Below are 16,712 nucleotides of genomic sequence, written 5' to 3'. Positions count from 1 at the left end.
AATTAATATACACCTTACGATAGCTCTCTTTGCCAGCCCACTATCCCTCCTGACGGTAACTCACACAGGACACCTTCTGTACGAGCAGCACACATTCTTACAGCACTGTTACATGTTCCACTCCACATGTAAATATTAACTATAATCTGACACTAAATGGTATACCAGTAATACATGCTATGTTCCTCTCCTCATAACCATTGAATGTATGCATTTAACTTCTAAAGATGTAGAGCACTGTTGCATCTTGAAGTTAACGTTATGCTCAGTAAATACCCAAAATAAAACAAAATAAAATGACATAATGCAAAATAGTTCCTCCTGCAATATACAAAAAGCTTTGTGACCAACAGTTAGACCTGTTGCATCCACATGTTAATTGACTTACCAAGCTACCAAATCCCATAAACTGAACTGTTGAAAGGATAAATGTAAATAGTGTAAGAGTCTTCATGATGGAGTATCTGTAAAATAAAAAATAAAGTGCTTAGTTTATATTATTGAGGTTATCATAACTCTCCAAATCAGAAACAGCATTTTCAGAGTCTGTTAAATGTGGTTTTGTCAAAGAGAGAGAGAGAGAGAGAGAGAGAGAGAGAGTGTGTGTGTGTGTACATATATATATATATATATATATATATATATATATATATATATATATATATATATATATATATACAGGTACAACAGAAAAAACCCAGAAATTTGCCAGTTATGGTAAGTTTGGCATCACTGATGACATCACATGCCTGGTTCCCTCTTTTTTTCACTGACATATGTAGGCCAGGTGATTTTCTTCACTGGCAGTCAGGAACTGAACATTGAAAAGGTACTATATTTGTAGAGCTTACCCTTCTCACATGTTCTTACACTACTTTCCTTAGGGTTCAGGCACATCATATGATACATATACATAGGGGAATAAGCAAGGCTGAAACACAGCAATCATTTCTGTGCATGAAGATAATCAGTTAGGTTATGAACACTTTTTGGTAATACTGCTGCTTTTTTGCTTACTTTACTTTCCCTGTATATGCTCATATTTGTATGTGTTGTGGTCTCTATGGTTTGTGTGTAGTAGTACAATTATGTACTAAGTGAGGCATTGGTAGCTACTTATTACATGTTTCACAGTACGCAAAACTCTAAAACGAAAGCATTGATCATTTTACTATCCAGTATGGCAAGATTTTGAATATTGCATCGATATGGTGCATGCTACAGAAAATGCCTATGTTTCTTCATGAATAGGTTTATGTACTGGAAAGAAGCCTGTAATGCAATGGTGTTCATAGATATGCATTGCCTAATGAACTGATCGTTCTCCCAATGACCTCTGAAAGTTTTCTGCCAACATTATAATGACAATCCCTTGTGGAGGATTTTCATGAAAACTAAATGCAGATGTGATGTCATCAGGGATATCATCAATGACATTTGTGATGTCATTTTGATGGTATGGGGGTTAGTCTTAGCAGTGCACAGTGGTGGCGCAAGTTATGGTTACCTAGCTTACCATAACTGGTGAATTCTGGGGGTTTTCGGTTGCACTTGTAACCACAATATGGATAGGTTGTTATTAGTGCAAAGTAACTATAATGTCCCTTTCAAATAGTTGTTGTACTGACTTTCGTAGGTTTTTCTTACGGCAACTTAAAACCATAAAGTCTCTTTAAGAATGTCTTTTTCAGTGAATTTCATAGGTTTTTTGTAGGGCACTTTAACCATAACTTTCATTTAGGATAGTTTTTTCAGTGAAGGGGATAGGTTTTTAGTAGCACAACTGAACCATAAAGTCCCTTTAACAATGTTTTTTGTTAGTGAATTTCATAGGTTTTTAGTAGGGCACTTTAACCATAACATTGCTATATCACAGTTTTTTCAGTAAAGGTGATAGGTTTTTAGTAGCGCAACTTAACCGCAATTTCTCTTTAATAATCCTTTTTTCACTGAATTCTATAGGTTTTTAACAGCATACTCTTAGTTTGTATAGATGTACTGTACAGTATACTAAAACCGGTGGCTCTATACTAATAGCCACAGAGGGTTGCGAACAGTGCGTCTGTTTGCGGACATCGGGTGGAGTGCAACCTGCCGAGAAAGGGAGGGGTGGTCGTACAAAGCGGTACCATGCAGCAAAGACAAGAAACATAGACAAACAGCAGCAAGTGTGTGAATGGGAAGGGAAAATGCAGAAGCTGCACAAAGTCTGTACTTTCTAAACAAACAACGCAAAGGCATAGGGTGTGCAGCATAATGGAATGCACCAACAAGAGAAGTAACCATTTGCCTTCAACAATCTCACCGCACACCTGCTTCACATTCCAACAAAGGACAAAGAGGCAGCGTTAGGGACGCCAACTACTGAGAGCAGAACATCACTACAACATAGTAAGTGCACTAAAATGTATGTTATAATTGCACAAGTCCTGTCACGAACAATAGTAGGAAAGCATGATGTTTTCTGGCTGGAAGAGAATTTTCTGCATGAAGAAATGAGTGACGACGATAACCCCATTACTACCCGCCACAGTGTGAAAAGGGAAAGAGTTACTGCAAGGGCAAGCAACCTACAATGGCTGGAGGAGAATTTCCCGCATGACCAAATGAGTGCCCATAGAAACCCCATAGATAGGGAACGCACTGTGAAAGGTAACACAATTACAATATATTGGTTCATGTATACTAAACACAGTTGTTTTTCTTTAACAGAACATAGGGGAAAACAAAGGAGCACACCAGAAGCGGCACCTTTTCCACAGCAACATACCCCATGGAAACTGAAGGTACACTGTAAATATAAAACTAGACCGCCTGGATGAATTGTTGAACAATTTTGCCGCCTTGAACAATTTTGTAGAACAACATATTATGTAGAAAATAAGATTCCACTGCCCAACCTGCACACGCCCCCTTTTCCCCATTTCCCAGCCCCCCATCCCTGCTGATTGCGTGTCATGAGACGCTTCAATGAGACCTCTATCCCTTCTTCCCCTCACCACCAACTTGTAGAAATGCCGAAAACCCCAGTATATGTATTTGTTTCTGGTTCCCCTTCCCTTTCCGAATAGTTGCTATGAATGTGCGCTAATAAAGGTTGATGTGTAAATTGTTACTGAATTTGTGTGTGCCTTTTCCTTTGTTTTAAGAAGCCCATTGTAACTGTGAAGGGCTCAGCACTGGTGGGGATGATCGCATGTGAGGGAAATGTAGGAATCGTACGACCACCGCACCTGTCTGCCCTATGCGCAATCACAATTGAAGCATCCGTAGGACGCCACTACAGGCTGCATGTTTGCATGCACAGAACTACCTGTAAGTAGTTGTAGGACCGTACGTTTGTCAGTCACACAACTTCGCAAATGCGTATCTCTTCCTGTGACCCCTGGTAACACAGCCCCTGGCCAAGATATGCGAAGAAACGTGTGATGTAGTTATAGTAGGTGGAAGCGTTCATCCATTTCCTGCGAGTACCTTTGCACATGAACATTCCACCTACTGTACCATGCACACACCAAGCTGATTTAGAAATGGTCAGTGCATGTGTGCCGTACATTTAAGTGGTCCGGGGATGACAAGGGTATCCGTAGGAGACCTATGCACGTGGCCACAAAGGATTCCGGCCAATATGCGTCCCACGGACAGCCGTCCAAATGGAGAGCAATGGCGACATCACCATGGGAACGGAACCACGCTGCGCGTGGGCCCTTATTTAGCGGACACATTCCGGACTCGTGCACATTCGAAAAAGGACTATTTTCTGCAATATATGGAGTGTTACAGTGAGAATGCACCCTTACAGAGGTCCTACACCCTCCCTTCTGCATGTAGTTATTGTAGGGAAAGATGAAGGGCCACTTTCCAGGTGCACATGCTCCACAACAGTCCCATAAAAGGGCACACCCCACAACTGCGCTGCAATCCATGTTTGACTTTCCAGAGAACACCAGCGATGCACATTGGTTTGTGCAGATATTGCTTTCTGACCAATTCTGTGCCTGGAAAGTATTTGTGCAGATATTGCTTTCTGACCAATTCTGTGCTTGGAAAGTACCTCTGCAAGTAATGGCCACCAGGGCTTCTACTACTACCTCTGACTCAGGACCACCCACACCCTCATCACCACCACCTCCTTCTGAAGCACCTGAGCAAGGGAACAGGTGTGATAATGTGGATGGACATGAAAAAGGAAACGAGGATAAAGTAGAGGGAATCTCCATTGCCTGCAGCCAGCGTGAGTCGTGAGTGTGGAAACTATTTACAACCGTTGGAGATGTGCCCAAATCTCATGCAAACCAAGTAAAATGCAGTGAGTGCGGGATAGTACTCAGTTGCGGTTAACCTGGCTTGTACAGCTACGGCACCACTTCCATGCGGCGGCACCTGAAATAGAACCACAAGGCAGCTGTTCAGAGGTTTGTCCCCTTCCAACCAGACAGTATGTCACTTTCCTCTACAGCATCCTCCGCATCTGCTCCTGCCACAACTAGGGACACTCCAGTGGGCCAGCGCATCCCACACCCAGCCTTGCAGGCCATACGCACCGCTACAGACCCGTACCTTTCAAAGATCACTGTATTGTGCAGGTACTGCGACGCAGTACTGTGCAGGGGGGAACAATTTCTAAGTGCTTTTGAGGCTTCGGTCTGACAGCATGACAATGAGTGCCCCCTACCCAAGTGAGGTCCACGCAACATCTTGTGCTCTCCACGTGCAATTTCGTATCCCCGTGGTTGGTTCCCTTTCCCAAACCTTCCTCCCATTCCTGTCCTTCTGTGGTGTGTTTTACAACAACATGAAAAATGCTACACAACCAGAAGGGAGAGGAAGGGGACAAAAAGGCTCTTTCCAGAGCCACCTTGCACTGTTCAACAATAGAATTTGAATGAAAGCATACAGGCGGTGGGGCAGCCTATGAGCGCAACGTACATAGCTGTCAACACTGGGCGGCAGGACGCCGTCAAAAACATTGTACACATTCTCAAAACGAAGTAGTGGCTCTGAAAAGACCCTTTTTGTACTGTTTGTGTTCGCAACGTTGGAAGTGGTGAGCACCCACAAGGAAAATGCTTGCTAAACTTGCAGGAAGCGCTGCACTGTTTTTGGACATTACGCAGAAACAGCTCGTTGCCAGCATCACTCAGATGAGCTCCATCTGAACGAAAAATGTTGCTACTATGAAATGTAATGTTTTCACTGTGGAAGGAGGACATGCCAATGTCTTGCAAAAAGCACAAACAGCCTTGTTCACATTGCGCCGCGCTTTCTCCATTTGTGGCCCACACGAGGAAGAACGCAGCCACATCTGTCTCTGGGCAATGCGAGAAAAAATGATGTGCGACGTTGGAAACATTTCCATGAGTTGCCGTAATGTCTCCTTCATCGCAAACTGCAATGAAATGCCTCTAACATGTCCTAAACTATTGCCTCCACAATGAAGAATAATAATGTCTGGATGAGCGTGCGTTACCAAACTGGCACAAAAAGGAACCTCGTGGAGCCACTTCATCCCACGTACTCTGTACTAGTGAACATCGACATTATGGAACCCAAAGTGTGCTGCCAGTGCATAGCGTTCTGCGTAAACTTATACCCAATATATCCAGCAGTCGCCCAAAGCCATATAGTCCACCTACTGAACAGCACAGCCATACCCATAGCCATCTGCACTCCTATTTGCAAACACAACTCTGGCACAATCTGTTGCTACACACCACACCCACGAAATCGTATTGACCAATCCTAACTCCTGCACAGTCCCATTTCAATTGCAGCCGCCCGGCAAAGACCCGGATGTCACATGTGTGCACCTCCAAATGGCGCGATTTTCGCGAACATAATGTCCTGTGTGAGGGTCACCTACCATTAAATAGTTCCTACTCTAGTAGGTGGTTGCAAAGTAGCCATTTGCCCATAGCAGTCATTGTTATATGCAAACTGTTACTCTTCTCTTTTGTTCCATCAATTTTACGATGCTTTCCCCAATTAACGCACCTCCTATCAAATATGTAAAAATCGCACACAAACGCATCAGTCAGCGTATCCCACCAAACTAAGCCACGTGCATACATTGCATGCATAACAACAGTTTCCTGCCTCTTACCTTTCACATTTCATAGATCACAACATTACTTGAAAAAGAAAAAAATGTATGTGTGCATTGACAGCAGTAACATTCATAAATGCGCATAAGGAAATTAAAGACCGGAAACAATGGCTCCACTCATGTAAGCATATATATGCAGAGAAGTACATGCAAATGCACACACAAAAACATTCTGCTTTGTACATCTTTCTGCACATTTTTTGTCATGCGAAGTACTGCATTTTGGAAGTAAATAGTTCGACACTAATACACACACGTGTTCAATAAGACGTCATACAATACACTCCCAAATAACCCACCAACCGCCTTCACACACATGCTTATGCTCTCAAGTCCCCAGTCATATCGTAAGCCATCCATTTATACACACAGACTTGCTCATCCTGCCAAGCCATCCCCGTACAGTTTTAAAGAATGTATTGTACAAATGTAAGTAGTATGCCATTACCCAACATATGTTCTTACCATTTTCATGTACATGTGCAGTGCCCACCTCTCTGTGGAAAGCCACTGGCATGGGTACTTCACAATACAACCTGCAATAAACCTACTCTCACCAAGTAACAAAGTAAGTACAATACCATCATAGGGTTGTACGTCTTACTAGAAGAGTGCACTATTGTTCTATTGTAGCATATAGATTTGCGGCAATCCACCACTATGTACGTCATTGTTACTCATGGCACCTCTACAGGTGTGTGTTATGTCGCCACCATTAGACTAATCCCCACATAGTACGATACTGTCCCAAACCGAAAGTTACAGCCATTACACAGTGACACACTTCCATTTATATGCCTACCCTCCCATTGACCCACTCATGCACATTGCACACATATACATTTGAAAATCTGCACACCCACACTTCCCTTTCTTTGCCATCAGGTACTACACAAAGCAACAAAGAAATAGAGCCATGCAACCTAAACACGTAGAAAGTAGCCATTCACTGCAAGCAGAACTTCTAAGGAAAGTTGAAAGAGAAGAGCTAATCCAGTCATTAAGGAAGATTGATGCATCTACCAGTAAAGACAGTGTTGGTCATCTGTCAAAATGTGACAATGAAAAGAAAATCAGTAAAAACAGTGCAACAGAGCACGTACAAATGGTAATGTAACCACAAGCAAGCATTCCAAAAATTTAATTTTGCAAAAAATGTTGCACCACAGATTCCTTCAGAACCTTGTAAATAGAGGCCAGAAATCACAATCAACCCTCAAAACCTACTGCAGAAAAGTCATCCTGTAAGCTCTTCTAGACAGTGCAATGATCGTAAAACGGAAATTATTCATAGTAATTTTGAACAGAACGAAACCACTAACAAGATTAATTGATACATTGCAAGCACTACTTCACAACAAACGCAATATCAGCATAGATACCTTTGGCCACATCTGTACAGGTGAGTGCAGTCACACCACCAACACAGAGCTATACTTCGATGAAGAATCATACAACCAAGAACAAACAAACCAAATTGCCTTACATCGAAGTGGATGAGGGTATGAAAAGATACACAATACCATAATGGAAGAAGAAACACTGCTTTCAGAAATATCCCCATCAAACTTAGATGGCTCTCTCCGTACCACCAAACCAACACGCCACACCTTCAAATGGCCTTGCACATCAATGTGTAACGTTCACCAATGCTTAATCAAATCTTTGCAGCAATTCCTCAATCAATATGTCAAAGGCAACGAGAACATAAAAATAAAAATACTACAAACTATGGACTCCTGTCCAGTGCGGAATTATAGAGGAATACAAGGACATTCCTTAGCCTGTATTTCTGGTCCTACTTGCAAAAGCACCTTCCACTGTATCAAAATGTTAGCAACCCACCATTCAACAGTCAGAAATCTAGTTTACAAACTGTACTATGCAAAAAGTCCAGCTTTAGCACTGCAACAGTTAAATGATATTATCCTACACAATACAGCCAAACAATTGCTCGAAGAAATGGAGCACATCCAAAGGAAATATTGTGGAACTGAAGAGCACTTACACACGCCAGTATGTTCAGACAACAGTACTGACAAGAGTGGAGCGATCAACTTTTTATATCACACATACAGAAAAGAAATACAAAAGTTTAAAAGCACATCTGCTGAAATACCAAACCAAATATGTGTGTGTTGTTGTAGAACTTTCTATAGAAAGAGCACCAAAACTGTAGATATAATGCAGAAAATAGAAGGCAATAAGAAGTTGACAATAACCAAAGGCCTTCACGGGCAATCAGCAATCATTTGGAAGTATTTCCACTACCAAATGCACTGCAGCAGCTTAATTTGTATGAGAGCATTATAATCCAAACAGTGCACCCATTTCAAGCAATAATACAACTTCACCCGAAAACTGCAAAATTGCCTCCCACCGAATTACTGAGAGGCATGTGTGGAAAGTAGTTTATTTACCATTAGATCTCAAACAAAATGAAGACACTCTATGAGTGCAAAGGCCAATACAAGAATCTTTGGTTATCCTGGTAAATGGTGTACCTACAAAGGACAAAAGAAATTGGCAGCAACTAGTGGATTTAAGCAAAGTTAGGGAAGCGTTGCAATACCTTAAAGAAAACAATGAATACTACAAGGAAATAAAAGTGGAAGAAAACCTGAGGGAAACAACCGAAATAATTCAGAACTCCTCAAAAAGTGGCCAATTTGAACGTCTAGATCCTAGTGCTGCCTCCAATATTTTAGACCACTATACAATTCACCCACTGCACTCCAAAGACACCATAGACGATGCACTAGAACCATATCAAATGAGGCAAGCCAAAGGAGCGCCACTCAGTTTATGGGAAAAAGTGTAGAAGCACAAGCCTTTCCTCTACTCTTCCTGACTGGAAAAGGTGGAAGATATGATGAAAGATGCACACAAATAACAGCATCAGAATACCGCTGTTTCTGAATGTATTCTGAAGACCCTAGATTTAGACAGAACGTGGAGTGCATATTCCACCTCCTCCTTGAAAGTGAACAGGCAACGCTATGCTATGGAGTTGCCCACACATGGAAAACAGGCTCCCATTTAAAAAACATGTCTGCAAAACAGCTACTTCAAAAGTTCCAAGAGAGGGACGAGGTATTACAGTCAAGTATTACAAATCTCTTGGCAAATATGCGTGGTACGAATGAGTACTGGTTCTGATGGCACGCAGATGTACAGTGTATGCTACGCAACCTTGGGCCACCCACATGGTTTGTCACTTTAAGTTGTGCAGATTATGCATGTGAAGACTTGTACACTTTCCTACGCATATCAAACAAAAACAAAACAGGTGTAGACATGAAAACACCAGGAGAACTTTGCTCACTTGATCCAGTAAATGTTTCACGGTACTTCGATCATCGCTTCCTTGCCATGCTGCACTTCATTTACAATAAAACACTTCCTCCCCTCGGAGAAGTGGAACACTACTTTTGGAGAAAAGAATATCAAGCCAGAGGAGCACCACACATCCACATGCTTTTGTGGATTAAAAACGCTCCTACTTGGTGAGGACAGTGATTAAACTGTTTTACAGTTCATTCACAAATATGCCACTTGCGAAATCCCTTCGGAAAATACACATATTGACCTACACACACACATTTTGCAATTCCAAAGACACAAGTGTGGCAAGCATTGTTGACGCAAATATAAGAACAGAGGCAAATACTACACCAAATGCTGCTTTGGTTTCCCTAGATCAGTGTCAACAACAGGGCAAGTAAGCAGCTTCATGTCTTCGGTTCGACACAGTGTGAAAGGGAAATCTCCTAAGAACACATACTGCATAAAAAGGAGTGAAGCATCAAAGTACATCAATGATTACAATGCAATAATTGCCCTCTTATGGAACGTTAATGTTCATGTACAGTACATTGCAGACAATTCCACTGCAGTTGCACAATATGTAACAGCCTGCTTAACCAAAGCAGAGAAAACAGAGCTCAAAGACCTCTGGGATGACATATCATCTGACAAAACACTGGCACAAAAATTGTACAGCTTTGGCATAAAAATGCTGTCCCACAGAGAATGTGGCTGCTACGAAACTGCAGACCGTTTAACCGGCACCGCCTTATATGGGAAATCTGAAACCATAGTGTGGCTAAGCCTTGGTCCTGCTTGATCCAGAAAAAGTGTACTTAAATCATACAAAGACATACAAACAATAGCCAAAATCGATCCCAACAGCCAGGACATTTTAAAGAACAACTTATTGGACACATACTACCCGAACAGGAGTATTACTTTAGAAGGCTTGTGTCTGTACCAGATAGCCCAAAACTTTGCATACAAAAATAACATTAAACCAGATGGGAAAAAAGTTAGATACAGAGTTGAAAGTTCTGAAGGCAGCCTGGTGAAACTTACCAAACGCAGCCTAATTAATCATATGAAATAGTCATTGAAAACTCCTCAACACAAAGAACTGTACTACATAGCTCTGCTGCAACTTTTCAAATCCTGGAGAAAAGAAAAAGATTTATTAGGCACCCACGCCTCCTATGAAGATGCTTTCAATGCAAGTGAAAGTACAATTACAGATTAAAACTTTCCACAGTACAAAACCGTATTGGACAATGAACGCCAACAAGAAGAAGAACTTCAAGCACAACTAAATGTAGACACTTCTGAGAGCAGTGAACCTTCTGTAACAGGAAGCCAAGATCCACTTGGACATCCACTCATAGAAAATGAGGCAGAATTAGCCATGACAGAAGTAACCACCACCATGTTTCAGTATGAGCAATCTGCAGAAGAGATGGCTATACTGAAATCCCAACTAAACAATGAGCAGTGTACAATTTTTCTAGAAGTAAGTGAAAAAATTGAAAATGGTATACAGCACAAAAGTAAAACTTGCACCTGTCACAACTACAAACCTGTACTGCTGTATGTAAGTGGTGAAGATGTGTCAGGGAAAACATTCTTAATAAAGATTATCAATAGATACGTCCAACAATTAACAAACAACAAGCTTTCAGCTGTCGTAGTAACCGCCCCTGCATGTTTGGCTGCCTACAACATAGGTGGAGTCACTCTACACCGACTGATACTCCTTCCAGTAGAACACCAAAACAAATTAGAGTACTATAAACTTTCAGCAGAATCTGCTATTGAGCTATGCAGAGTTTTGAAACAAATGAAAATGCTCTTAATAGATGAGGTGAGCATGTTCTCCAACCTAATGTTGGCTTTGATTCACCTCAGATTGCAAGAGGTCCTCAAAACAGACTACGAAGAACTCTTTGGAGGAAAACATGTAATTGTTTTCAGAGATCTCCTTCAATTAACACCAGTGAAAGGTGAACCTATCTTTAAAACCAAAGGACACAAAGTGTGCCGTAAATGTCTTGGAAGCATTGGGAATCTCTTGCAACATTTCCATTACAGAGAACTAACTCAAAACATGCATCAGTCTGCAGACCTCACCTACGACACAATTTAAAAAAACATATAGATTGGTGTGCTATAAAATGAGGCGCAGTCTACCCTCAATACTAGATGCATCCATGAGCTGTACAGCATACTACTGATGTCATGGAACAGTTAACTCCCAAAAATGTCACCTGTATGTCCTTAATGCAAGCTGTGCACAATTCAATGCAACAATGCTGGATAAAGAAAAAGAACCACTAGTGGAAATTCATGCCACAGACAAAATAGACGTATACGGTATGACAATACCTATGTTTCAACAAGGCATAGCACGACTACATACCTTAGAAAAATCTATCTCCAATACGGCTGGTTTGGAGAACATTTTAACATTATGTGTGAACTGTAGAGTAATGCTGAAGCTTAACCTTGACGTGGAGCAAGGGTTAGTTAATGGAGCACTTGGTACAGTTGTTGGCTTCCAGACATACCCACGGGATAACAGCATTCAGTTTGTGAACATCCAGTTTGACAAACTTTCAGAAGTTAAAAGGTAGGATGCACAATGGTACGCTTCCTTCTTTTCAAAGACATGTATGTACGCAGAGAACAGTTTCTGTGTCGCTAGCTTATGCAGTAACTATTCATAAATCGCAAGGTCTAACCTTAGATCAAGCATTGGTTGATATTGGCAGCATAGTCTTCAAAGAAGGCATGAGTTAAGTAGCACTGTCACGGCTACCTACACTGGAAGGACTGTATCAAGTGAATTTTGATGCAATTGCAGTCAGCGCAGACATTCCGTGCATCATAGAGTACAATAGACTATGTGCACTGTACACACCCCATCTGAACATGTATCCTGTTCCTCAGAAACCCAAAGGTATCAACAGAATGCTCATTCCATCAGATGTTGGAAATGATTTGGCAATACAACCACCAGATAAATTGAAATCAACTCATACTACATCAACTACCAAAAGCACAGACAAAAGGAGTAAACAAGACAAGACATACCCAACTCCACACACAAGAAAAGTGACACTTCAAAGAAACCACGTACCCTTCCATCAAAGTACTCAGACACCGTAGTACCTGGTCCATTCACATTTTCCAATACAACAGGTGTTAGTTGCTATGCAAATGTAACAATTAATGGTTTATTTCAAATGCCAGCAATTGTTGTACACATTTATTGAACAGACCAGTTGTGTTTGCAAATGCTCGTCCTTCACAGAAATGCAGTAAGTAATCCTGACAACATTTACAGTGTCTCAGGAATAAGGCAATAATTAGACTAGTGTGGTGGAATGGTGAAATTCACTTTAAACCGACAAGAAGATCCACAGGAATTTCTAATGTACTTACTACAAATACTCGAAAGGAAAAACATACTCATAAATGAAGTCTTCCACATTTCCTACATGTGGAAACATACATGCAGTCTCTGCAACCATGTCATTCAGGAACAAGTCCCTAACAAATGCTTCGTGTATGTTGCAATACCTAACTGCGACTCCATTCCCTTTCAGCAACTATTGCAAAATGCAAACCATAGCATATTGTGCACGTCTTGCAATTCCGATAATCGCTCGATGCTACATATACACGCACATAGTCAATATGTTATAGTAATGCTCTTAAGATACAATGCAGATGGAACCAAAAGCAACTGCAAACCTACTGCCTTCACACACGGACAGGTCTCACTTGGCAAGAAAAACTTCACAACAGTAGCCATAATCTACCACACAGGCGAAACAACCAGTGGAGGCCACTATACTGCATACATTAGAAATAATGGTCATGGTGGGAATGCAATGATACTTCCATCATTCCAAAGCAGAGACTACCTGCAAATCTTGCAAATGCCTACTTAATATTCTTGAAGCCAAAAGTTAGCCATTGATGTACAAACCTACTATACCTTACTCCCCAGCACCAACCAGTACCTTTGTAATTGCACTAAACAAAAATGTCCTTCCACACTGTCGACCTAAAGCAACTTAGCATACAGGAAGCATTACCAAAATGCATTACAGTGTGTGTTGGACAATTTTATCCCCAATTAACCCAACAAGTACACTCACACAAACAGTACGTGTACACAAATCCCAGTCGCAGTATTTTCCACAAGATACGTACAAGAGAAAGTACTAAGTATGAGGTTTCAAACCTATCCTCAGTAACCTCTGAAACAACCAAGTACGCAAATGAGTCACATGCTCTCTAAGAATACTCATACAACTGCAAGACATATGCAACTATCACTACGTAAACCCATAATGGGAGACTAGCACTTCAGAATGTACACAGATGGGATATTAGCAACAGGAATGCACGAGCTTGTAAACGTACCCTTTAGAAATAGGACACTGTAAACAGTTAGAATACGCTACTTGGTATGTAACTGCAACCAGAATACTACATTGTTATTTGCAGCATCAAACAACCCAACGCAACCTTCAACAACGACTGTGCTACAAACATATCCTCAAACACTTCCAAAGTATGAGCAGTTAAAGTACACCAACAGGCACGTAACTACCATCACAATTCTGCAGTAGCACAGTACAATGGCACAATACGTGCAAAACACCAGCAGCAATCAAACGCATAAAGAAACAGTGCTACCAAAAAGGAACCAGGTAACCATTTACAAAACACCAACTGCTATACAACGCCACCCACCCTACCAACATGTATAGGGCAGAAATCGTAAACCATTACATTTCCTCCTAAATGAAGAGTACACGTTAAAAAGTGCTATAACCGCTCCAAACATTACTGTATTTAATTGTGCACCATAGCAGCAAAGACATTTGGAAGGTTTTTTTAAATTCAGCATGGATTATTTTTCCCCACATACCCAAAGATTATGCAAAGAAACACAGGAACTGCGCACATTGCACAGTACACTGGTTCAAAGCATATAAAGTACTAGTTATGAGGGCCCACAAAGTAAATAAATATATGCAATGTAGTGGACTACACAGTAACGAAATACCTGCTCTAACATGTTCTGTTCTCTTTTCCCACAGATAATGCAGCAACAATGACTTCAACATGTCACATTCCATACAAAAAAAACAGCACAGGCCTTCCCCAATCCAAACAGTAAGTATGCAATTATTGGTATCACACTTCTCTACAATGTCCACAGTGCAATGTGTGCACTTATTTCTGAGATGCACATAGCAATGCTACAATTTGCTGTGCACATCTATATTACACTACACAGCTTCTGCCTACGCCCTACATGCTTCACTACACCCGGTACAGTATAGGGGCTGCAACCATGCATTCAAGATTGTAGACCCTGCCCACAACTGCTGCTGCACTGTACAACTATGCATGCAAACATCTATCCATGTACCAGAAACCCAACACATGACGCAGCCACCTACCCCTTAGCCACTGCAGTTGACATTGCCTGCCATTTCTTCCACACAATAGATAGCCTGTTTCCTATGTACACGGTTCACCTAAGCATATAATACGTGGACACACTGAATTCACTACACTACAGTAACCTACCCAATAATCTGCACAATCACAACAATGCAAATTCATCACTGCATCCATATATCTTACGTAATTGTCCTAACTGCTGCAACATTTGGCTTCTCACATTCCACTACCACCGTTTAGGCCATTAGGTCATCTTCATTGTTATGTACACCATTTCAAAAGAAAGTATACACCACAGATTTCACGGCAGCACATGGTACATACCTCAGCAGCCATATGTCATACACTGGGTTACTCCATCAATTTTTTAACTTCTGTTTCCCTTTCTTATTGTATAATGGAAACACCATTTCAACACCATAACCCCCTTACAATGCTTGAAGGACGTACGCAGTAATTCCTTTTCTTTGAGCAACGACAGCCCCAAACATGTTCACGCTGCAAGACACCAAACTGTGTACGATGGTCCAGCCACCCAAGAGTGCTGAGACAGCGCACACACAGCATGTCATCGTCCACCGTTGGCTTGTAACACACTGCACATATAAATGTTCCTTAGGGACTGTAAAAGCACATTTTATGTATGTTGCCATCTGTGCATTCAGAGCTGCATGTGTACAGCACCATCATCTCTACTTATATGTCCTACTAACTTCTCCGTAATGACACTACCAACATTCGGAAATGCATGGTACAATCGAAACACGTTGCCGTCTGCTTCCTTTTTTTTCCCAGCATCATCTCCAGAAAGCAAAACCTAACATACCTCTCCTTCTACAGGACAAATGCGCATTGTAAAACAGCCTTGAGGGGCCTTTCGGGATCGTTCATACATATGTGGTGGTCATGCCCAGTGATTGCGAACTTCTGGACCCAATGCATTGCGGTCATAGCTGACATTACCAAGATAACGCTACCTCTGGAGCCAGAACCGATTCTATTAGGAGTCCCGATCCCGGGCATATACCCAAGATCTGGCAGAGGGGCAACCCTCCTAACCCATCTACTCCTAGCCGCTAAGATCATGGTGGCATGAACTTGGAAAGCCCCGGAAGGCCCCCTAATGATCCTGTGGTGGCTGAAACTCTGGGACATTTTCATAGCGGAAAAAATCACAGCGGCAAACAGAGGTCTCCTTCACCGCTTCACAAACATCTGGTCACCCATGATAGACAACGACCAGAGCTACCCAGCTCTAACATTCAAGCCACTTTCGGTGGCGAACGCACTATTGGCCGAGAGCAAAGACATGATACAACGAGCGGAGGAACGAGAGCTAGACGATAACTGAGGGTTAAAGGGAGGAGGCTTAGCTTAAGGGAGGGTGACTAGATGGCTTGACAAATTGCTAAGATTTAATGTGCTGTAATGTATGATTCTCCGGTGTGTTGACCAAAAATAAACAAGTTAAAAAAAAAACAGCCTTGAGTGGAAAACATGATTAGCTCCAAGGGCAGACATTGTATGGAATTGTAGAAAAAAAATACATAACTGTTGTGAAGTACTTGTTTGTGAGTGTGTTCGGTAAGGAGGGAGATGTGTTGAGAAGTACTTGTTTGAGTCTGATGTGGCTTGTCATGTGATTGATGATGTCATGTGAGTGCCTGTGGAATGTTGATGTATGAGTGGGAGAATGCTGTGGTGAGTGTTCTATGTTAAGTCAGCTGGTCCCTCCCTTCCTGGGTGATGGGTGCCAGTGTTATATGTCTTATACCTACAGTCTTGTAACTGTAATTTACGAACTGGAAGTAAAACT

At 41.6% G+C, this 16,712-nt stretch overlaps 1 protein-coding gene across 3 annotated transcripts in view; it reads right to left on the bottom strand.

The window, feature by feature from the left end:
• FGL1 (fibrinogen like 1) overlaps nt 1-16,712 on the bottom strand; it is a 533,869-nt gene that overhangs the window by 424,594 nt on the left and 92,563 nt on the right. For all 3 annotated transcript variants that reach the window (XM_069631565.1, XM_069631566.1, XM_069631567.1), the window contains exon 2: nt 389-464. In XM_069631565.1, coding sequence (XP_069487666.1) covers nt 389-454 — 66 coding nt within the window. In that variant the 5' untranslated portion in view covers nt 455-464. The remainder of the gene's footprint in view (nt 1-388; nt 465-16,712) is intronic.

The sequence above is a fragment of the Ambystoma mexicanum genome, chromosome 6q, assembly GCF_040938575.1.
Source record: "Ambystoma mexicanum isolate Mex_15411 chromosome 6q, UKY_AmexF1_1, whole genome shotgun sequence".
Lineage (NCBI taxonomy): Eukaryota > Metazoa > Chordata > Amphibia > Caudata > Ambystomatidae > Ambystoma > Ambystoma mexicanum.
The sequence above is the reverse complement of the archived record's forward strand: the minus strand, read 5'-3'. Positions and strand labels throughout refer to the sequence as shown.